General features: G+C 40.1%; 1 long non-coding RNA gene and 1 gene segment (V, D, J or C); one reads left to right on the top strand and one right to left on the bottom strand.

Annotated features, from left to right (window-relative positions):
• LOC116748980 overlaps positions 1 to 13,539 on the bottom strand; it is a 277,671-nt gene extending 264,132 nt beyond the window's left edge. Inside the window, 2 exon segments of the C gene segment in view lie at positions 12,865 to 13,155; positions 13,269 to 13,539. Coding sequence covers positions 12,865 to 13,155; positions 13,269 to 13,314 — 337 coding nt within the window.
• A 200-nt stretch (positions 13,540 to 13,739) lies between these two features.
• Positions 13,740 to 24,591, top strand: part of LOC116748984 — a 56,655-nt gene continuing 45,803 nt past the window's right edge. The window contains exons 1-2 of the long non-coding RNA XR_004348459.1: positions 13,740 to 13,925; positions 18,795 to 18,917. This is a non-coding gene — a long non-coding RNA (uncharacterized LOC116748984). The remainder of the gene's footprint in view (positions 13,926 to 18,794; positions 18,918 to 24,591) is intronic.

Below are 24,591 nucleotides of genomic sequence, written 5' to 3'. Positions count from 1 at the left end.
TGCTTTAGCTGAGCCTTTCAGTGGTCATTCCAATGTTCTATTAGGCTAGTGGTTTGTGGATAATGCTGTATGTAGTAGATCAGCATACTCAATGGTCACATGCCTGTTGTCCCAACTCTTTGCTATAACTAGGGTCTGTTGATGCAAAGGGATGTGAAACCCCTTGATTAATCATAATGATCAATCAGGCACTCTGAGCCCTCAGGTTATGCTGCTATGTGTGGCACTATGGAAGGGAAGGCAAACTCATACCCAGAACATGTATTAACCCAATAGGAAAAGATTTCTGCCACCTCCAGGGTGGAAGTGTCCAATGTAATCAACTTGCCAGCAAGTGGCTGGTTGGTCTTCTTGAGGGGTGGTTCCACATTGAAGGCTCCCTGTTGTATCTGTGGCTGACAGGTTGGATATTTGACAGCAGAAGTAGTTAGGTCCCACTTGGTGAGAGAAAACCCATGCTTCTGGGCTCATGGAGAACCTCCATGCTGTCAGCTTGGCTAATCTGTCTACGGGTCTGTTATTCAAGCAGTGAAGTGGACGAAGACAGAGGCTGGTGACATCCCCTGGTTGGATCATCTTGCCGTGTGGTCACTCGATGCTTCCTCGTAGTGGATGCTCCCTGGGGAGCAAGGATGTGAGACGGTGATCCAAACACTGTGTGCCTTCACTTGCTGCCCCTTCAGTTCATGGTCACTCCTAAATGTGACTCTCCCTCCTCCCACCCCAGCAGACCGTAGAAAAGAGCAAGATGCTAGGCCAGGGGTCACCAACCCCAGGGCCACGGACCAGTACTGGTTCGTGGCCTGTTAGGAACCGGGCCACACAGCAGGTGAGTGGTGGGCGACCGAGCAAAGCTTCATCTGCTGCCCCCCATCTCTCACGTTACTGCCTGAACTGTTCCGCCACCTGCCCCATGGAAAAATTGTCCTCCTTGAAACCAGTACTTGGCGCCAAAAAGTATAGAGACCGCTGCGAGGCACTTTTAAAAGTCACCCCTTTGACTCATCTCCAGACAGCTGGTTGAAATTTTATCCTCTTTTAAGGAGGAGACAGATTTGCCATCATACTGTGTTCTCCTTTCACTCTGTCCTTTTCTAAACTTTTTACCATTTTCCCTCAGGTTTTGGTACTTGGTCTTCTACCCCAGTCTTTTCAGAATGTCAACGTACATTTTCTTTCACTACTGAATTTGATGGTTACGGCTTTTAAGATTTTGTATTCTTGATATATTTGTAAAAGTCTACAAAGGAGCTCAAAGGCAAGAATTTTACTGTTTCCTGCCTTCTTTAGTGCTCTCTTCTTTCTGATATTAAGCCTCAGGTTTTTGAACAGAGTTAGGACTTCACACAGAGAAACAAAATATATTAGATGGTGTTTGAAAACACTATCCCTCTGCACATGGTATTCAAACAGAATATTTGACACTGTTATACAAAGCTCCTCCTATTTCCCTTTGCTCAGAGTGCAAAGTCAGCACCCTGGAGCCCTTCAGGCAGGAGGTGCAGGCTTAGCAGGGTTTAGGTGCGGGACGCAGGTGTCTGAGCAGCACTGTGCACTCGTTGCACATAAGAAGGTGGTTGTGTCGTTGAGCTGGGAATCCTTCACGTGCAGGGAAAATTGCTGGTCATTTTTGTTAAGCCTGGCTGTGAATCTTCCACTGATCTTCTCTTTCTCACTTGAAAACAGTTGTATCAGGGAGTGGAGGCCTTCCCTGGGATCCTGCGTAAACCACTGGAAGAAATCAGCAGCTCTGTCTCTGTAACTGCAGTTCAGTGTGAAGCTCTCGCCTTCCTTGACTTTCTTTTCCACCAGTGGTTGTCCGTTTGACCCTGCTCAGGAGGAGTGAAAAGATTTTCATACATAAGAAACTTTAAAAAAAAAAATTCATTGAGCTGTGTGTATACTCATAATGTATGTACTTGTCTGTGTAAATGTAACCAGTTAATAGAAAGTGTTTTAAAAGTCACTTAAGTTATTCAGATTTTTGTAATCTGTTTTCTTCTTTGTGTTTTCGTTTCTTCTGTCTCACTGAAGTTTTTTCAAAAGCATTTCAGCTTACTTTTGTAATTATTTGGCTTTTCCACACTCCTCCAATCGGGGCTCCTTTATCTATAAGTGCACAGTAGAATCACTTGGGGCACTTACGAAAAATGCAGATTTCCAAATTTCATTCTCAGAGACTCTGCACCACCTTTTCTAGAGTCAGGCCTGGGTATCTACAGATTTTGCCAACTGCTCAAGTGGTTCTGAGGCAAGGTGCTTGCAAATTATCTTTGGAGAAACACTGCATTGGATGTGAGTTCTTTAATAAACTGTATACCTCGCCAAAAAAAAAAAAAGAAAGAAACTTTTTTTTTTAAATAAAGAACTTTACATATTTGTTTTACAAAATTCCTTAATATAAACTCTGGATTGTCCCTGAGATCCCTCCTAAATTTCCTTACCAGAGTTGCCCCATTTCCCTGGCTTGACCCTTCCCCCCGCCCCCCCTTGTCCTCCCCACTCACAGCTTAGCTGCACACACAGGAGCATCAGTGAAGCTTGCAGGTGAGGCTCCATTCCTGCTTCTTCCTGGAGTCTCCGAGGGTTCAGTTTAGAGGCCTGAAATGGACCATGATCAGTTGTTCTAGTTCATTGTCCTAGATTTATCTGCTTCTTTTGGTTTGGAAGCCCCAATGATCTTCACTGTGTTTTCACAACCAGTCAAAATCTCACTTGTCACAAAATGCATCATTGAATATACTCACTCCTGCTGCTTCCATTCACATAGTACTAGTTTCCAGCCAGTCACTTCTGTTAGTGAAGCACTGCCCCCATGTGGTCTGAACTTTTAAATTGAATTTTGTTTCCATTTCCCTTAATAAAAAGAAATTCCTTATGTTAAATTAAAGGAAGATAGAACATACAGAGAGGTGAAGAGTGAACAAAAAAGAAAGGAAACAAAACATAGTATCAAAATGTTCTCTAGTGATGACTGTCTTAATATCCTTAGTGCCTGGAACTCCCTTCCTCACTCCCCTCACCTATAAGGGATCAATGCATGTACTTTGCCTGTATGACTCTCTGTACTATGTTCTGAGGGGCATAAATAAAAAGTTGAGAGAAGACCTGATTCTTTCCCTTAACTGGTTAGGGTCTCCTATGGCTTTGTTGTATTTCTCACTCTGAACAATTACAAATTAGCTAAAAGAGGCCTTTTCTAAGTTCTCTATATAAGTATAAAGGAGGGAAATACAGTATCTTTCTTTTCATATGTTCTCAGATGTGAGAGAGCAATCTCGTATCTGGCTAACTCTGAAAATGGTAGTACACTTGCAAAAACCTAAGTGTTTCTTATATTTAGGTCCGGGCTTCTGTGCAAACTCTGATAATTTCTTATATTTTACATATTAGGTATACGAAACCCTGTTTTGCGATCTTCTATATTACAGGAAGGATTAGGGACTAAAGAAGAGGAGAGGTTAAGGAGGAAAGTTCTCTTCTAGTCTTTGCATTCAGTCCTTACCCTGCTGATTCTAGGTGCTATGACTTAACCACATTTTCTCAGCTGCATTCCCTAGCTAAAGGCCTGGCCCTGGCAATCTATCCCCATCCTTCCCTTCCTTTATTTCTTCTTGTGGGCCTGAGGTAAGTGGCTGAGAGTCTGTGGTGAGTAAAGAGCTGTGATCTTCTTTGATGTTAATTTTGGGTATTAGTCTTCCTCATGTATGAAATTACATGAAGTAGGGAGACTGCTTTTTCTAGCATTTTCCTGAAGCACAGTGTCATTGTACTTCAGCTGGGAATTAAATCCCTCTTGGAGATGTAGGGTCCAAGGTGAACTGTGCTATGTCTTTCCCAACCCTCTCATTTCTGCTTGAGGAGTAAACAGCAGACTTGGGGTGGCCACTGGGGGGTCTGGCTATTTGTCAATTGATACACTTTCCTGGGAATATGATTGCTCTTTTTCTGAATAAGAGCATTGCCAAATCATATCAAATCTGGAACCACAAAAATGTTAGCAGAATTTCTAGATGTCTTAAGATTTTTTCTCTCCTAATGAGGATACTTACCAGGAATATTCCCAAAGAAGGGAATTTTAGTTTGGGAAAAATAGAAGGAATGGTTACAATTGTTTGGAAGACGTAACGTTTACAAGAGAGTTTTACATTTGCGTGGAATTTTCTCTCTCCTGTCAATCAGATGGTAATTTCAACATTCCAGGTCAGAACCAGCAAGAATGTATGTAGTTAAAGGTGATAAGTGATTTTCTCAAGCAATAATAGGCAGCCAGCAATAAATGCTGTGTCTGCTACCTCAAGTTTATTCAACTTAACCCTGTGGGGATGTTTAATAAAATGTACAAAATAGAATCTGCTATTATAGACATTTCTCCAAAGAAGATATACAGATTGCCAACAAACACATGAAAAGATGCTCAACTTCATTTATCATTAGAGAAATGCAAATCAAAACTACAATGAGGTGTCCCCTCACACCAGTCAGAATGGCCATCATCAAGAAATCTACAAACAATAAATGCCGGAGAGGGTGTGGAGAAAAGGGAACCCTCTTGCACTGTTGGTGGGAATGTAAATTGATACAGCCACTGTGGAGAACAGTATGGACGGTCCTTAAAAAACTACAAATAGAACTACCATATGACCCAACAATCCCCATACTGGGCATATACCTGAGAAAACCATAATTCAAAAAGAGTCATGCAATGTTAATTCACATACACCCAAATATTTGAGTTCTAAACTTAGAATCATATTTAAAGTAATACAGAAAACTAGAAAAGACAAGTTCAACAAACATATTTAGCAGCTCAGTGTATGTGAATGGAAGCTGGTGTTCTGTAAGCTTACATTTAAACATTGTAACAAGAATAAATGTTGATTTTCATTTAAAAAAAAAAGAGTCATGTACCACAATGTTCATTTACAATAGCCAGGACATGGAAGAAACCTAAGTGTCCCTTGACAGATGAATGGATAAAGAAGATGTGGCACATACATTCAATGGAATATTACTCAGCCATAGAAAGAAACGAAAGTGAGTTATTTGTAGTGAGGTGGACGGACCTAGAGTCTGTCATAGAGAGTGAAGCAAGTCAAAAAGAGAATAACAAATACTGTATGCTGACATATATATGGTATCTAAAATAAATGGTTCTGATGAACCTAGGGGCAGGACAGGAATAAAGACACAGACGTAGAGAATGGACTTGAGGATACGGGGAGGGGAAAGGGCTGGGACAAAGTGAGAGAATAACACTGACATATATACACTACCAAATGTAAAATAGCTAGTGGGAAGCAGCTGCATAGCACTGGGAGATCAGCTCGGTGCTTTGCGACCAACTAGAGGGGTGGGAAAAGGAGGGTGGGAGGGAGACTCAAGAGGGAGGGGATATGGGGATATATGTATACATATAGCTGATTCACGTTGTTACACAGCAGAAACTAACACAACATTGTAAAGCAATTATACTACAATAAAGATGTTAAAAAAAAGTGAGTAGCTTCATCACTGGCATTAGAGCTAACAAGAAAAATCATATCATTTCCATTGATGCAGAAAAGGCTTGTGACAAAATACAATATACGTTCATGTTAAAAACACTTAAAAAAGTAACTAATAGCTGATTCCTTAACATAAAAAAATGCATATGCCACAACCTCAGAGTAGCACCTACTTCTGGGGAAATGCTAGAAGCTTTCTTATTAAAGTTAGGAGAAAGACAAAGATGTCCACTACCTTTACCACTATTTAGCATTGTGTTGGAGCTACTACATAAAGCAGTCGGCCAAGAGAAAAAACAATTAGAAGCATAATAATTGGAAAGAAACAGGTAAAATATCATCTGCATATTTGCAGATGAAATAATGATATATCAAAAAACTTAAAAGAAGAAAAGCCACTATCAAAAGACAGGTAGGGCTTCCCTGGTGGCGCAGTGGTTGCGCGTCCGCCTGCCGATGCAGGGGACACGGGTTCGTGCCCTGGTCCGGGAAGATCCCACATGCCGCGGAGCGGCTGGGCCCGTGAGCCACGGCCACCGAGCCTGCGCGTCCGGAGCCTGTGCCCCGCAACGGGAGAGGCCACAGAAGTGAGAGGCCCGCATACCGCAAAAAAAAAAAAGACAGGTAAACAACAATTTAAAAGCAGCTTTTATATTATTCATATGCAAAAATAAAAAACAGTTAAAAGAAATGTGGAAGAAAAGAGCACATTGTCTGTTGCATGAAAGTAAAAAGAAATTGAAAGGAAAGAACATTTTTTTTTTTTTTTTGCGGTACTCAGGCCTCTCACTGTTGTGGCCTCTCCCATTGCAGAGCACAGGCTCCAGACACGCAGGCTCAGCGGCCATGGCTCACGGGCCTAGCCGCTCCGCTGCATGTGGGATTTTCCCCGACCGGGGCATGAACCCGTGTCCCCTGCATCGGCAGGCGGACTCTCAACCACTGCGCCACCAGGGAAGCCCAAGAACATTCTTAAGTACAAGTTAAGACTAAGCAGATAGGTCAATTAAATGGAATAGCAAATCAATAATTAAGCCTAATTGTATATGGAAATTTAGTATATGTTAAAGACAGTATCTCAGATCAGTGGGGAAGAATGAGTTCTCAGTAAGTATATTGTGACAAGTGTGTTAGTGAGAGTGACCCATTAAAAATTTTTTTCTTTATTTGTATTGTATTATTTTTGGCTGTGCTGCAAGGCATGTGGGATCTATTTCCCTGATCAGGAATTGAACCCATGCCCCCTACAGTGGAAGTGCAGAGTCCTGACCACTGGACTGCCAGGGAATTCACTGTCCCATTTTAGACTAGTAGTCTTTGAACTGGGATTCCTATACTCTTGAAATTATATGAAGGTTTGCCAAAGTTTATGCAGGCATAGATAATTCTAATTGAATCTAGTGATGTGTGTGTGTGTGTGTGTGTGTGTGTGTGTTTGTGTATTAGAATTTTTTCCCCTCAAACTGCTTTAGAACATGCTTGAGATCCAGATGTCATGCTTCCTCTTTCCCATTTCACTTTCACCTCTTAACTTTCCCTTAAAAACACCTCCACCATCCTGAATCTTACTATGGTACATTGCTCCAGAGTCTAAAATCTCCAAGGTACCAAAGAAGTAAGCAATTCATTGGCTCCTGGCTTCTGAGGGAAAGTCCTGAACAGCTAGGCAAGAAATATTGCAAGACAGGGAGGTGTTTTAACTAGGCAGCAACATCGAGACAAGATTCCTTGATCTTATCTATCTATCTATCTATCTATCTATCTATCTATCTATCTGTCATCTTAGAATTCAGAAATGAATTGGTGGTCACTGAAACCCATCGTGTAACATCATTGTTTGAATTGAAAAACAAAGTCAAACTTTTTATGAGAAAAAAATAAACCTTATGTGGCAGGTTTGTTGGACAATGTGGGGTATGGGAGAAACAGAAGAATTAAGGAGGAGTCCCAGGATTTCTGGTAAGGTGAATTATATTGCCATTTTTTTTGGAGATGGAAAAGAGTGAGGGAAGAACGTATGGGGGGAAATTAGGCCTTATGTTAAGCATATGTTAGATGCCAATTAGATATCCAGTGTAGATGTTTCATAGATTACAGTATATATGAGCCTGGCTTTCAATAGAGAAGGTTGGGATGAAAATGTAAATTTGTGTGTCATCAATGTATAAATAGTCATTAAAGCCATATCCCTAGATGAGATTGTAGGGGAGCTAAAGCTTTACCTGTTCCCTCTTAGGTTCTCCATCTGGACCTGAGAAGTAAGTTGACATAAAACAGGTTAACAGGGGAAAAGCATAGAGATTTTATTTAATAATTTTTACATGTACATGGGGGTCCTCATAGAAAAATGAAGACCCAAAGTGGCTAGGCTTAAGTGCTTTTATACTAGTGGCCTGTTTTGGGGTGGCATGTGCTGAACCCCTCCAAGATCATTTGAAGAGAATAAATGTTTGAGGACTGAGCTCTGAGAAAACACAACATGTAGAGACCAGCAAGAGGAGGAAGATATAGGAAAAGGAGACTGAGCAGGAGCGGTTTGCACGGAAGAAGGCAAACCAGGAGAATGTGGAGTTCCAGAATCCAGGCAAAGATGGTGTTTCAGGGAGAGAGTGGCAATAAGGCCACATTCTTCGGAGACACTCAATAAGATAAGGAATGGTAATGCATCATTGGATTTGTTGATATAAAACTCACTGGTGGGCTTCCCTGGTGGCGCAGTGGTAGAGAATCCGCCTGCCAATGCGGGGGACACGGGTTTGAGCCCTGGTCTGGGAGGATCCCACATGCCGCGGAGCAACTAGGCCCGTGAGCCATAACTACTTAGCCTGCGCATCTGGAGCCTGTGCTCCACAACAAGAGAGGCCGCGATAGTGAGAGGCCCACGCACTGCAATGAAGAGTGGCCCCCACTTGCTGCAACTAGAGATAGCCCTCGCACAGAAACGAAGACCCAACACAGCCATAAATAAATAAATAAATAAAATTTAAAACTCACTGGTGACCTCAGCAAGAGTGATTTCAACGGAATGGTAGGGATGAAAATCTGACTGTAGTGGGTTCAAGTAAGAAAGGTGTTAGGGAGTAGAGATGATACATTTAGAATATTTCTGAAAATGTTTTTTTATTGTGGTAGAAGTCACATAATAGAAAACATACTATTTTAACCGTCTTTAACTGTACAGTTCAGTGGCACTAAGTACATTCACATCGTTGTGCAGCTCCCACCATCATCCATCTCTGGAATTTTTCAGCTTCCTAAACTGAAACTCTGTCCCCCACTAAACCCTAACTCCCCATTCCCGAGACACAAGGAGCAAAAAGACTATAACCTGTTTTTACCCACTGAACCACTAATTCCAGTTCTAGGATGCTGTTCTAATAAAATGATGAGAAATTCAAATTTTTATTTAAAGGCGTATACCATAATGCTATTTAAAATGGTGGAAAACTGGAAATAAATAATCAAGATATCCCTAAACAGGAAAATTATAAAGTTAAGTGTGGTATATCTATGGTGTAGAATAGTAGAATAATCAAAACTATGAATACAAGGTATTTTTAATGACAAAAGTGAGTGTTAATAAAAAGGACATAAAATTGTCTCTATAATATGATGTAACAATGTGCAAATTGTGAAAAAGATAGAAATAAGTAAAAATAATGAGTGCTTGTCTATGTGGCAGAGTTGTGGATGTTTTCAGTATTTTTCTAATTTTTTCCCATCAGAAATTCTTAAAACATACATAGGATTAACCTGGTTCATATTTACTATAATGAAGGTAGACGAGTGATGATCTGTATCTACATAACTGTAGTTATTTTGACGGAAAAATGCTTCTCAGCACCATAAATTCAGCTCATAAAATAGTACAAAACCAAAAGGCTCCCCCCCACCTTCTTCTGTATTAATTATGGATCTATTTGTTGTAAATCACAGAATCTCAACTCATGCTGGCTTGTTCCCAATGAGAGTATTTTGACTTTTGCCGTTCCAGGCAGAGCTGGATATGTAGGCTCTGATGCTCTCAGATCTGTCTTTCTTCATATCTCTGCATTGTCTTTCTCTATATTTTAGGCTAAGTTGTGAATGATGTTCCCTAAAATGGTCCAGTGATTAACTTCCACAGCTCACAATGATATGGCAGCTCTACCGTGTAGAACAAACCACGAAAACCACAGATATCCACTTAAATGAATAGGTCTGCAAAGCAGATGTGTTCATGGCTTGCATCTTTGTGCTTACCCTCTTTTCTACAATGGTTTCTAGTTTTGAGAGTCTGTGAACCTATTCTAATAACTCTTTCAAATTTCAATGTTAATGATAGATTAAAGCAAATCTTGAATAGTCTCTTTCGGACAAATCTTCTCTATGGTCTATTCTTATTTCCCCTCCCTTTCTCTTAAATTGTTTTTGGTCTCTTCCACGATTCAAGACCCCAAATATAGCATTACCCAACATTCAGTTGTATATAGTATATAGCATTACCCAACATTCAGCACCAAGAAAACGTTTCCTTGATGAAACAATGGTGAGTGGGACTATTCTAGATCTATGGGTTGCTTTTCTGGGATGGATCATAGACATTTCATGAAAGTAAAATGTACTAACTTTGACTGGAAGTTACCACATCTCTCACTTCATCCATCACTGAGTGTTACAGAAAGTCTTTTATTCAATAAAATAATTTCTCTTCCTCACGCTTCTCAGTTTCTACTTTTGAAGAAAGTCTCTCTCTTTCTGAACGATGTGGATATAAACTAAATCACCAAAGGGTGGAATAACAATTTTAGTTTTACTACGGTGTTGTTGTCTATTTTTTATGTGCTTACTTGATTCTCAACCCTGCACCATTTAATAGAGAAATGGAGCTATAAGACCCCTAAAAATTTAGTATATTGCTGTCTGAAGGAATATCCTTTTTTAAGTACACCAAACCATGCTCTTCTAAGAATGAACCAAATTAGACAACAAACATGTTTGTGATGATAAAAGGCACAGTGGGTGTAAATTAGAGATTAGCCTTAATGTTGAAGGACTTGCCTGGCTTATCCTTATGGCAACTCAGTACCCTGAAGAGCAGGGAAGTAGATGGGAACATATCTAAACTATACCAGTACAAGTACCGAGGAGGGCAAAATCTCACATGAATTCAGGAGTTATTTTCAGTGAAAATTTTTGCAGCCAGATGAGGAAGAGAACAAAGTACAAAGCAAAGCAGAATGTAGTTATTTTTATTTGTTTGGTCTGTATTATTTGATTTAAAAGTTTGTCCTTTACGGGAGGTTAATGAATGCAGAGAAGCTATTAGTCTCCCCCTATGTCTAAACAAAACTCATGCTGCAAAGTGATCATAAAATTGCAACACATTGGGAAAGTGTTTAGATTTTTCCTTTCCTGCAATATGGCGATCAGTTGGTGGTAGAATTGCTCAGGGAAAACGAAATTTATTTGTTCATTGAATCAATCATTATGGAATTCCAGTTTTTCTATACATTTAGAAGTGTGCTTGTAAAAGTAAATCTTTGATATTATCTACCAGTTTAAATTTAGATTAATAGCTCATTCTAAAAAACAATTTCAAGATATTCCTTAATGTTGCTTATGCTAAAGACAGGTAATCTCATGACATGTTGTATTTATATCTGGAAAGAAACCCAGTTCTGAGCTGTGTGTGGCCCTCTTGGATGAACTACCGCCTCAAGCTAACATTTCATATTATCTCACAGTACCATCCAATAAAAATTGTCCCTTTCAGTAATATTAAAAACTTTTAATTTCCAAAACTCTTCTTGCTTATTGTTTCTTGATCTTTCCTCTTAATAAGTTTACCCTGCTTGGAATGTGTTCTCCTACCATTTTCCTCACTTAAATTCCTACACATGCATCAAGTAAAAATTCAAAATCCAATTTCCATGAATTTGGAAGTGATTTTTTTTTAATCTGTGGTGAATTTTACAAGCTTTTTGGTTGTTCAGTTCTTTTACGGTATTTTCCCTCATTTAAAACTTAAAATTCTTAGTTTGGTGCAAAAATCATATTGTTTTGTAATCGTTTCTGCAAATCACTGGAAAATGGACATTCCACTTTTCTTTGACTAGTTCCTGTAATGAGGAATATTTTACACCTCAAGGCAATCTGTTTTGTTTTGAAAAACCTCTAATTGTTCATTTTTCATTGCAAGAAGATGAAATTAGTTTCCATACAAATTCTAACCATTGGCTATAAATTTGCCTGTATATATGGGTATAAATATTATCAGCCATTCATTCTTTCAACCATTGTTCAGTGAATGCTTATTGGTAAAAAAAAAATTGATATCTTCATAAAGCTTAAGTCCAATGAGAGAGATATTCCTATGACTGTTAGGTAGTAAGCTCTTTGTGTACAAGCATCATTCGTAAAATATTTTTGTATTGCCTAACGAAATGTGCAGAAAGGAGGAAACAGAACAACCTCAGGTATGAATTCTATGAAAGTGAGTGCCTCCTTCTGTGGGGTTGTGAACAGACTGAATGTGGGCGGGGTCCCCATGATTACAGAGCACAAGGTGGAGTCTGAGCCTATGACCTGTACAGAGATATGTTCTTAATGGTTGGAACTCTCACTCTTGCTGCGTGTGTGGCTGTGTTAAAAATAGAAACCTCTCCCTCCTGGCACTTGTGGACTGGGGATGCTGCTCCACTTTCTGTTGGCTGTCTTCCCTGTTCAGAGAGAGGAACAGACACAGAATACTAGACATCAACTCTCCACTTATTCAATGATTCATTTCATTTTTTCCAACTTTTCTGGAAACAAGCAAGCAAAATTTACTTTTAAAGGACTAACACAAGACCTGAATAAATGAAGAGGCATATAATATTCTTGGGTAGGAGAACATAATATCCTAAAATGTCAGTTTCCAATGTGATTCCAACCAGAATGCCATTTGTTTGAACCAAACTAAATAAGTGAGAACAAATACCTTGGAATTGTCAACTATATTTTGAAAAAGAATATTAAGATTGGGTTTTCTTTTTATGACGTAAAAACTTACTCTGAACAAAACAGTACAGTATAGGCACAGCCTGCTCAGGTGACACTGACAAGAAACCACCCACCAGCCTCAAGACCACTGAGAGCACTGAAATTAAGAAGCCAATAGTCTTTCCTTTGCAAAAGAAAAAAGAAAGAGAAAAGAAATCTAAGATGCCCATGGGAACGAAACACTTTCAGGATTCTGTATTCTCTGTACTGTTTGCCTTCACAGAACATGCCAACATCCTGAGAATAACATAGGCTGAGACCCTGAGTCTTTTAAGCTAGTAAGTCTCAGGCGATTTGTGTTCAGCTCCCACTGTAGTCTTAGTCACTGTGTCACTCAGAGCACAGAAGTACTTGGCCGAGTCTTTCCAATGGGCTGATGTTTTCCTCAGGTGGAAGGTCTTCTCACTCCTCCTAAATTCAGCCTCAAAACCTTTGATACCTGAGACAAGGCTGTTTCCAGATGTGTACTTCAGGAGAAGCTGGAGTCCTTGATTGGGGTACTGCACGTACCAGAAAAGAAAGGGCGAAACAGAAGATGAGTAGTTGCACCTCAGCTCCAGACGGGCTCCTTCAGAGACAGTGATGTGGCCATCAGGCTGGGTCACCGACTGGGCTCTGGCTCCTCCTGAAACATCAATGCTGAATCAGTGAACTCAGCCAGAACAAAAAGTCTATTCAAAGTCAGTACAAAGCAATGTTCCATGTGTGGACAAGAGAGTAAAATGGAACAGTACTCACTCAGGAACAGGAGCATCTCAAGCATCAAGGTGAACATCAAGGTCATGGTGGAGCAGTGAGGAGGCAGTGAGCTCCTTTCTGGGAGATTCTCCACAAACAAAAGTCTGATGACTGGTGGACTTGAAGCCAGGTTGCTGTGAGGTTGAGAAGGAATGACACAGGAGTTAGATCTTTTCTTCTGATGGACGTTGTAAGGTGTGTTGGGAGACAGGCTGTCTTAACAAGACTGCGTGCCTCTGGCGTCTGAGATGCTTTACATGTCATTGTGCAAAAAGTGGTGTCAGAATATCTCTTTAAACTGTAGGGAAGGAAGGTTTTTGTGAGATTATTCTGATCTTATATAGAAAAACCATTTCCAGTTTACACAACAGCCCCCTCTATTGGTCAGATAGAGAAACAAAGAGCAGTTCACAACTTTTGTGAACCTTCCTCACCTCCTTCCTGCCAGGAACAGAAAAGTCTCCGAAAGGAGTGGCAAGCACTGCAGAACGTGGCTGCTCTGAATGTGGTCTGCAGGTGAGTAGCATCTGCATCACCGGGGAGCTATTCTGAATGCAGAAGCTCAGGCCCTACGCAGACTTCCTGAGTCAGAATCTGCATTTTAATAAGATTCCTGCGCACATTAGAATTTGAGAAACACTTGTCTAGATGAAGGAGGTAAAAAATACCTTTTGGATTTAATAATAGAGAGATCATTGGTATTTCTGAGAAAAAATAGATTGGTTACAGGAGAGGCATGTATGAGTTTGGAGGAAAATTAAATATTTTTTAAGAGGAGCATGCTTGAATAGTTTAAATGATGGGAAGAAATCAGTAGCAAGAAAGTCCTGAGGAACCAGACCATAGAGTTTGGACGATCAGTGGGCTGAGGTGCCAGAGAAGTCAAAGTGAATGGAGTGGGTGAAGCGTTTGGACAGAGGCACACTATTTAAATGTAAATGAGAGATCTTTTTTATTATTAGGGGAGGGAAAGTGAATTATATGTGTAAAAGCAGGAATGTTTCATGTGGAAAGCAGAAAGTTGAGGAAGATTCATTTAATGATATGAGTTGTCTTTACAGTCATCTACCATGACTCATCAAAAGGTCCTGGGTAAGCTGTACTAAGAGCGAAGAGAGTCAAAGGAGATATCGTAAAGTATAGAAATGGTACGTTATAAAAACATACAGAATTTTCACGCACCATTTCATTTACAATTGATGTAAAAAACCACGAATATATGGAGACAAACTTCTGTATGGCTGTGTTGATACATATGCTTAGATGGGGGCACATTGTCCTCCTGGGACGATGGTTTAAGTAAGAACCAGGTGTAAGAGTGGGAAACATAGCCATGTGTTGGCTTGAGGGATATAATGAAGTAGAAGTATCTTCAAGTGTTCCCGCAGTGGAAGGTTTCCAACCCACTCATATAAACCAGCTTCACAATCCAGCTCTCATTGATCAGTGCACTTGTCAAAAGTAAAGTGTGGTCAAGCTGTAGGCAGATCTACTGAATGGTTCTTGTAAGTCAGGGACAATAATAACAGCTGGGATTAAAGAATAATATGTATGGGCCCCTATCCTTGAGGAATTTGGACAAGTGAAGAGTTAAAACCAAAAAATATTCTTAGCATAGTAGATATGTGCTATTGCAAAACTGTGTACAGAACACTAAAAGAGGGAGAGGGCAAATAAATATAATTTATGTAACCTGGAAAATCTTTTAAAAAGTAAATGTGACATTTACTGGGTCCTGAAGATTGAATCGGATTTTGCCAACTTGAGAAAGAAATAATATTTATGAGAAGAAAATATGAGAGTGAGTTCATTTGATATGGCTGATGTTCAGAAATCTTGGTGTAATACTGGGGAGGAGGATGAACACTTACTGGAAGCAATACTGTAGATGGCCCCATAAACCTTGGTTTTTACTTTTGGGTCATGGGGAGCCATAGAAGGTCCTGAAATAGAACAGCAATCTAATCTGATGTGTATTTTAGAATGATAACTTCAGGGATAGATTTGGGAAGTAAGAGCTCATGGATAGGGGATACATTTCAGAAGTTATTCCAACCAACTCAGTGAGAGATTATGAGCACCTGGACGAGGATAGTAACAAGGCAAGTAAAAAGAGGTGGTTGGGGCTTCCCTGGTGGCGCAGTGGTTGAGAGTCCGCCTGCCGATGCAGGGGACACGGGTTCGTGCCCCGGTCCGGGAAGATCCCACATGCCGCGGAGCGACTGGGCCCGTGAGCCATGGCCGCTGAGCCTGCGCGTCCGGAGCCTGTGCTCCGCAACGGGAGAGGCCACAACAGTGAGAGGCCCGCGTACCACAAAAGAAAAATAAAGAGGTGATTGAATGTGAGAAATATTTAGAAGACAGAATTGATATGACTTCATATATCAGTCAACTATGAGTAGGGCAATGCTCAGTACAAACAACCTCACAATCTCAGTGGCTCACAAGAACAAAGTTTACTGAGTTGTCCATGGTATGTTAGCTGTGGGTCACCTGCAGTCCCAGCACTCTGAGGCTCTGCTCCTGGATACAGGACGATTCCGTTCTGCTACTATGAGTTACCTTTCTATTCTGGACCTTGTGTCTTCTTCACATTATGGATGAAAGCTGAAAGGACAGTCACTACCCGGTAAGTGCAGGGAAGAAACAAAAGAAGACATGCCATGTGAATATATTTAGTTTTAGCTATGATATACCATACTTCCTATCCACTCACATTCCATTGGTCAAAGCTGGTCACATTGCCATGTCCAAAGTCCACAGTGAGGCCAAGTATAGAAAATATACTCCAGCTAACGATTAGCATAGTAAGCGTGAGAGAGCATGAATAGTCAACACATAATACACTCTAATACTCTTGGAAATGAGCTACATGAGAGTGAGCTTGTAAGGCACTCGGATGTTAACTCCCTTATGGAAAAGGAGGTATATTCACTTCAAAATCTTTAAGGAAGTTTTTTGTGAAAACCTAGGAGAAATCAATAAAAACTTATTTGCTTTTCCCATTTCTCTTCTTTGTTCTTTCTTTCTGTGTTGAAGAACATGCCTTCAATGAAGTAGGATGTAGCAACGAGTGGTGAATATTACCCTACTTTAATCAGATTATTTTAGAAAGGTTTGAATAACTATCTAGTTCACTTGGAATCATGGCCAAAGAGGAGGCTAGGAATCTGATTCAATGATATGGCCAATATACTGGTGGGAATGGAGGTGAGTGATGTGTAATGACAGTCCCGTTAGTTGACGGAGCTACAGTGACTGGAACGCTTGTTTATCTATCATTGCATTTCCCCCTGGTTATAGAAAACACTGTAATTCATTGAATTTGCCTTTTCCACCTCACACATGGCTCTTTCTCAGTGCTGGTACCAGAGCAGCACCAGGCACAGGCTTGGGCATGGGCTGCAGAGGCCTGGAGGGCACTGTGTGCAGGCACAGAGAGATGTGGCTGAGGCTTCAGCCTGGGATCCTTGATGTACATGCAGCTGTAACCCTCCTTAGTATTCAGAGTGATTCTTACTTATCCTTCCTCCTTTTCATCCTCATTTAAAGTCATTAAAACAGGCCTTTAGGGCTTTTTCCAGCTTGCCATCTATACCAGTGTAAAGCATAAAAAGAGCTGGAAGGGAAACTGCAGGTGAAATTGGTGCTCCCTCCTTCCTGAACATGCAGAGATGGAGAAATCTGTTCCACACTCAATATGCTGCTCATTTCTGTTCAGAAAGACAGGGTCAGACATACACTGATCTCTCTACAGAGTATTCATTGTCTTCACACGTTCCCAGATAGAACCTAGAGTTACGTGACTACATCCCCCTCCTTCTCCATCACTGCCACATACTGTTCAGAATGTCTTCAGCAGCCCCTGGACTTCAGGCCAAGATGAAGTCACAGGATTAACAATGGAGCTGGCAAAGGATTCCTCTCCATTTATCCTGCCCAAGTATCCTCAGCAGAGGAATATTCTTCTTCAGAAAATAGGATTCTGCATCTGGTTGCCCAGCCAGTCAGAGACAAGACCCCATACAAGTCCTAGAAACACACCAACAATTTCTGACCTAGACTCAGTTTCCTGTCACTCAAAAGGAGGGCTCAAACACTGCTTTCTTGAGACCAACTTCACAAACAGTGAGGACATCCCCCATGAGTCCACAGCACAAAGAGAGCTGACAACCATTCCGAAGTGAGCTCCCTCATCGTGCACTGCAATTATTCAACTTGAGAGAGATTGGGATGGCAATTTGTGGCAGGAAAAACACTTTGGTTAGGAATCTTTTATATGAACTTTCAACAAAATTTCTAAAACTTTCAAATCCTCATATTATAAATGTGCACACATACCATGTGCTAAATTATCTATTGCTTTATGTACATTATTCGAATACAGAAATCACACAATAGAATTACTATCATTCCCAATTTACCAACAGGAAAATTAAAGCTGAAAGAGATTGAGGAATTCACTCCAGGTCAAACATGTAGTAATAATTAGAACACATATCTATCTGGTAAGGAGTCCATGGTGTTTGGAATCTGCCATGCCACTTACATTTCTGATACTCAGTAAATGTTTTAAATGGTAGAGAAGATATGTTCTAAAAATAACAGGAGTCTACTTTTTGGGTTTCTTTCTACTAGCCAAAAAATGGAACAACTTAAATGTACTGAATGACTCCATTTACATGAAATGTTCAGAAAAGGAACCTATGGAGATATAAAGTAGATCACTGGTTGCCTGTGGCCAGGTATCGGAACAGGGATTAACTATAATTGAGCATGAAGGAGCTTTTTGTGGTGATAAAAGTGTTTAAACCTGGATTATTGTAATGGTTTCATAAGTCAGCTAATTTACCAAAAATCACTGAACTGTACATTCAAAATGGATGAATTTTGTGGAATGTCAATTTTACCTCAAATAGCGTTGTTTAAAAGTAAGTAAGGATTAAGTTCTATCTTGCCCGTGTCACAGTCCAGGAATAAGGCTAGTTTGATTGAACATATGCATATTAGTTTAAACAGTCATCTTGTGCCTAGAATGTCCTTAAGAGATCTGAAAATTATGAAAGCAATACTCTCTGTTCCCTGTGAGCTTAAAAAACAGCTTGAAAAAAAGAAAAGACATCCAGGGGAAATTTAACAGTACAAGATAGCAGTAATTAAGATTGTTCAGAATCTAAATGTGCTTCTGGAAATTTGGCAGTGTAAATTGACTACATAACCTTCTTTCCAGTGAACAACTGAAATAAATAAAGGAAAGAGCATGGGGAAGGTATAAACTCAGGGAACAGTACCTTCCACACACTCAAATAGTGTTCTGGAAAGTGGAACAGGATTGGAAGATATCTCAATGGCTAACCTCTGACTTTCCTTCCCAAGAAAAGAGATGCCACTGTGGTTAATAAAGGAAATCCTGATAAACCTCATTAATGTCTCCCAATTTAGAAGTGCAAAGGCTGAGGTTAGGGATGGACTGCTAGACAAACAGAAACTAGTACAAGTGAAGTTCCTTTTCTCTTTTTCCTCCAGATCAGACCACTTGATGAATAGGATAGTGTGGGTATGACCACACCATCATAAAGCCTACTTGCTGTGAAGCGTATTTCTGATGAAATTACTGATCCACTGAAAAATTCACCCGGATATTGGAAGGTATGTGTCCAGAATAAGACAGGAATACCTCCAACAGCCTTGACATTCATGCAACTAGTAAGGTAGAATCCTGTAATCTTCAGCAACCCACCTTACCTGAAATCGAGGAGAAGCCAATTGATCACTAGATATATTGCATAAATTAAATCTTAGATGAAGTCACTTGCAGGATATACATACTGACAGTTCTAGATAAACAACACAAAGATTAGTCCAGCTTAAGCTTTTATATCAGTGTTGGAATAGCATGGACTCGAGAAATAATTTTATCTTTTGTACATTTATTTTATACACACACACACACACACACACACACACACACACATATAAATTGAGCCTCCTGCACTAAGTATTGTTCACTCATAGAGGATTCTGTACTGAAAGGATATAAAAGACCTACAGTGCGGTAGATGGAGGAAGAATTAAATAAATGGATTTTTAAAAAAAGATAATTATAGATACTGATAAGCACTTAAAAATACAATATTGTATTGAGCTAGAGAGTTGCTCTTGGGGTGAGGGAAGGCATCTGCTGTAGACAGGGTATGGAGAGAGGGCTCCACTCTGACACTCTGTAACACCAGACAAGGTATTGAACCTCTCTCATGTTCAATTCCCTTTTCTGCAAGCAGCCAGTATCTTTCTGGGGGTGCTGGGCTCAGCACTGGCATTCATCATCTCATTCACTTCTCATAGGAACCCTGCATGGTAGATTCTATCAATATCCACATGGTAGATATGAGGAAATGGAAGCATAAAAATTATTAAGTCATTTTCCCAAGATCACTCAGCTACCGAGTGGTAGATCTAGAAATACAACCCAAGTCTTTGGTCTCAAGCACTTTGCTACACTGTCTCCCTAAAGTAGGATGGACCCAACCTTGAAGGGTTCCAGTAAGAATTAAGTGAGAACACACATTCAAATCACCCAACACAATACCTTCCCTAGCTTAGGCACTCAACCAGCTGCAGGCAATGTGCAGAATCGTGCGGGGGGTGGGGGGTGTTGGGAGACAGAATCTGAAATTGCAGAGGAATCTAGCCCAAGATAAATTTCAATATTTTTCTGAGATATATGTAGCAGGTTACCTTGCAGATTCATGTGTTATCATAAGTATCCATGATCTATCATGTTCTTACTGTTAATGAGAAGTCAATTCATTAAGGTGTTCTATTGAGAGATTGGGTGGGCATATTATAATATGAAATGAGTATACCACCCAGTATTTGCTACAATTGTTTATTTTTTGCCATTATTGACTCTTGCTCCCACTTCTCAGGATATTGCTATACTACAAGAAGGACAGAGCAGTAGACACAATTATACTTAACAGAGAAGAAACCCCAAACTTGCACAACAGTTCTGAGCTTTCTTTCCAAGGTAGCCTATAACTCTACTGCCAAAATCATCTCATGTGTTGTATATATCATTTGAAATCAATGACTTTCACATCTGGCTAGCAAAAGAAAAAAACCAGCCAGTTCTCCTGAATCCTCTCTCTCCTGATTTCTGCATTGGGAAGTTTACTGACTGGTTCAGCGATGGCAGCCTGTATTGTGACTAGGCTTCACCACAATTTTACCCAATGTCACTAGAGGGCAGCAGCGAGGCCAGTGTAAGCGTCACAAAATATTTGAGCAGGACACCAGGTGGCAGTGCTTCAGCTTTCTTTCTTGCTGCATGCAGTGTGCTAGAGCCTGATTCTCAAGGAAGGAAAATAGAAAGATTAAACCGATAAAAGATAAAAGATTCCCAAAGGGATGACATTTGAGTAAAGACATGAAGGAATTCAGAGGTGCACCATGTAGATATTTGGGGGCATAACATCACAATAGAGAAGACAAAGGCAAGGAGCACAGGTCTTGATATAGAAACATGCTTGGAGTGTTCAAGGAGTAATATCTTTCCCTGTAGCCCCTTATTCTTCCCAGCACACTATTGCATAAGGAACTTGCTAAAGCATTCAGCACTGTTAACTGATTAGTGGATGATTTCCTCATGTATTGATCCTGGGGCAATTTGTGCCTAGGTTTGGCATCTTCTTTCCTAGTTCCCTTTAGGTTCCTGTTGAAACCAGTAATGTCACCATCACTGAGACATCCAGCCACCCTGTGCTGGGGCCAAGTGCTTGTCCATAGTTCAAACCTTGCTCTTTAGGAGCCCCATAAATGCTACACTCTGGCTGGCAATAAAAGTTAGAGATGATATTCACAGTTAGGAAAGTTATGTCTTATTTCCGAAAAATTAAAAAAATTGGAACAATAAAATCTGTCTCATAGCGTTTATGATATTTGAATTAGATAATGAATCTGAAATGCATACTACAGTGCCTGACATATAGTAAGCCCAATAAGTACCAACTTTCTTTTTTCTAGTAAATCCTTCCTTTCCTTCAATGTCCAGGTCTGTGTTCTGTTACTGCTTGTTGTTTTCTCCACATCAGTTCAATGATGGAAGCTTCTAAGAAATTTACTTAATCACTTATTTTCCTGGAGACAGTCATTATTTTTCCCTCTCTTCTTAGGTCATATTCTCCTAGCCATACTGATTCACTCAGGATGCTAAAAGGACAGAGATGAGGTTTTATTTTCATTTCCCTAATGAATAATAATAATAACATTCCCTGATGAATAATGATAATTTTTGTGTATTTATTAGCTTTTGGATATAATATTTCTGAATTGGATCTCCAAGATTTTGCCATTCTTTTTAACTGTTTCCTTATTGATTTATATGAGCTTTTAATATATATTGCATTAGAGTGTTTATCAGAAATATGCATTGCAAATACAGTTTACCATTCTGTGCCTTGACATTCCCCCCTACTAGCAGTGATTTTTAACAAAGACAATTTTAAAATATACTTTCATGTTCATAAGAAGCCAGTTTCAAAGTTTTATTTATTTCTTTTAACACTTTAAAAATGTTTTCACTTGGTGACTTCTGATGTGAAATCAGGCATCATTCTTTATGATATTTCCCAGAATACAATATATCGATTTTCCCTGCGTATTGGCAAGATTATTTCCACTTAAATAGACCCCTGGATTTGCCTTCAATGCCTTGCAAATTTCTGCCAAAACCACAGTGGTGGACTTGCAGAATTCCTTATTCATCTTTATGGTTTTCCACATAGCATTGCTCCTGAATAAGAAACTTGTTTTTTAGGAAGTCAGGTAGAGCAGTGAGTGAAGGTACTTGCTATGAGCAAATAGGTTATGGAATGGGTAATGGAAAAAGTAGTTATAAATACCACCTACAATCATGTGGTCATTTGCAGAAACAAGAACTATAATACTTATGACAATATGTTTTTCATTTTGAAATGAATATGGTTATGTATACATTAACCATTTTTAAATCTCTCCCCTACTTGTCTGCCTGTGGTAACATATGAAGTGCAAGTAGAAGTTTATCTTATATCTCATTGTATCTCAGTGGTTAAGATGCAGGATTCAATGGGATAGTGTGAATGAGGTATAAGAGGAAAGAACACCACCCCAAAATGGATAAATTAACTTGGTGTACTGTCTTCGGGAGAGGGTTAGCTTGGTTTTGGTTGAATGGGGAATAACTGCATCTTATTAACAGGAAGCATAGTTTTGCTGTTGTGTTTATTTGAAAGTTGTGTTGTTAAAAGAGGTATAGATGGGTGACTAGTTGACATAGAGGGTACTGTAGTAGCTTTGTAGTGTCTCAACTATCTGGAAATCTATGTCCCAGAATTTGCTTCCCTGTATTGTTCTGGGTTAGGGTTGGCCACAAAAAAGACTTGTACAAGGTTTAGAAGGTAGTTGTCATGAAGTAGCCACATTTTTTATGCTCTGCTGGTTGGTGCAGGGCTCCAGGAACTGGGCAACTCACACATGTGGCTGCTGATGAACTAGCTCATCTTATTGTTGACTCACAACTCCTCTACGGCCCACCCTATCTCCTCCTCATCTTCTCTTTGTCTTGGACCAAGTATGCATGTAGCATGAGGGCAAATGACACCCACTTCTCCTTGAGGTCACCCACCATTGTGAGACTGAAGGAGGTGAGAGACAGACAAGTTTTAGTGTGTCTTTGTGGGTACCATTGTCCTCATGGGTTCTAGTATCTGTACATGTCACAGTCTGTCCATGCTTTTCTCCACATCAACTTTCCTTCCCAAATGACACTCTAACTGACTAACAGTGAATTCTGGCTCAACACCAGATGCAAAGATAACAGCTCTGTATAGACCCCTCCACCAGCTCTAGCTATTGCCTGAGTTCTATTCTCTACAATGAGTCTCTTATTCTAGATCACTTGTGATTTGCTTCTCTGATTGTACCCTGACACAAAGTCTAAGAGGAAAGGACTAAGGAAATGATTTTCATGACCATTTCAGATAACTAGACCCAGGTTTGTGATGTGAGTGTCTTTAGGTGGAACTGCCACTTTAAACTATTATGGAGCAAGTTTTCAACTTTAGACAATTTTACACATGTTCTGTGTGATGGACTTAAAGTCAAAAATTCAAGACTGAGTATGTATTAGTAGAAAGTTACTCTGGACATCTGTTCCCAAGTGAGATAGCAGGAGATTTTATTTAGAATTAAATCTCCTGATCCAGACCACAGATTAAGCAACCACAGGACTACCATTTCTTGTCTGGGGTCTGCAGGTGTGCCTTTCAGCGTGGCTTCCACAGCAAGGGGGCTCTCTCTTATTGAGCTCTGGGGTTTTTGTTTGGCTTTTCCTATTACTTCAAGCACTGTGAGTTCCCAGAGAGCACAGAAGTAGTTTGCAGAATCTTCCACCAGTAAGGCTGAAATGGTGAGGCTGATGAATTTATGTCTTTTCTGAAAGTTTACAGAATAGCGGCCATTCTTTGCATTTTGGCCAGAAGAACTCTGATAAATAAGGAAAGTCATCTCTCCACTGGGAAGCTGCTTATACCAAAAAATATAGTACTGGCTCCAGCTTGTTTCATACTGACAGCTCAAGGTGACCGCCTCCCCTAGTTGACTGGATATGGCCTGCGGGACTTGAGTAACTTTCTGGGCCGCACCAAATCCTGTGGGAAAAAATCAGAAAACAGAGCTGAAGTAGTGAACAAAATAATGTAGGAATTAGACTAATTTAGGACCCAAAGAAAAAGCATATTGAAATCATGATAAGCTTTCTTTTCTCCAATCCTCCTTTCCTCCCCAAGTGCATGTGAAGTACCATGTGCCTGTGTGCAGTCCTTTCAACCTGAACATTTGTACCCATATTTGGAACCATCCCTACCAGAGAAGATGAAGGCCAGGAGTACCCAGGGCAGGCTGGAGAGCACCATATGGCAAGAATTGCCCTGCACATATGTTTTCAGTTCTGCCTCAAGCTGAGAGTTCAGTGTCTTTGAGGGCCTAGCAGCACATATACATAGTACCTGGTTTCCTGTGTCACTCCTCCAAACAGGAAGTAGGGTGTTATGTTCATAGACCACGTGGTCAGTGCACAGATGGGGAAAAAGCCTGGCTCACCACAAAACTATGTCTACTTTTCTTCCCACGGTAATTGTTAGGCAGTGTCTGAAAAGGAGCATGGAAAAATTAGTATTAAAGTTTTGAGCTGAGGGGAACTACAGATTAAACAGGTTGACATGCGTTGAAAATTATTCAGCAGAATAATTTTGCCGGTCCATTTAAAATAGAATTTAGTATA

This window comes from Phocoena sinus, chromosome 2 (genome assembly GCF_008692025.1).
Source record: "Phocoena sinus isolate mPhoSin1 chromosome 2, mPhoSin1.pri, whole genome shotgun sequence".
Classification (NCBI taxonomy): Eukaryota; Metazoa; Chordata; class Mammalia; order Artiodactyla; family Phocoenidae; genus Phocoena; species Phocoena sinus.
Note: the sequence above shows the minus strand (reverse complement) of the source record. Positions and strands in the feature narration are given on the sequence as shown.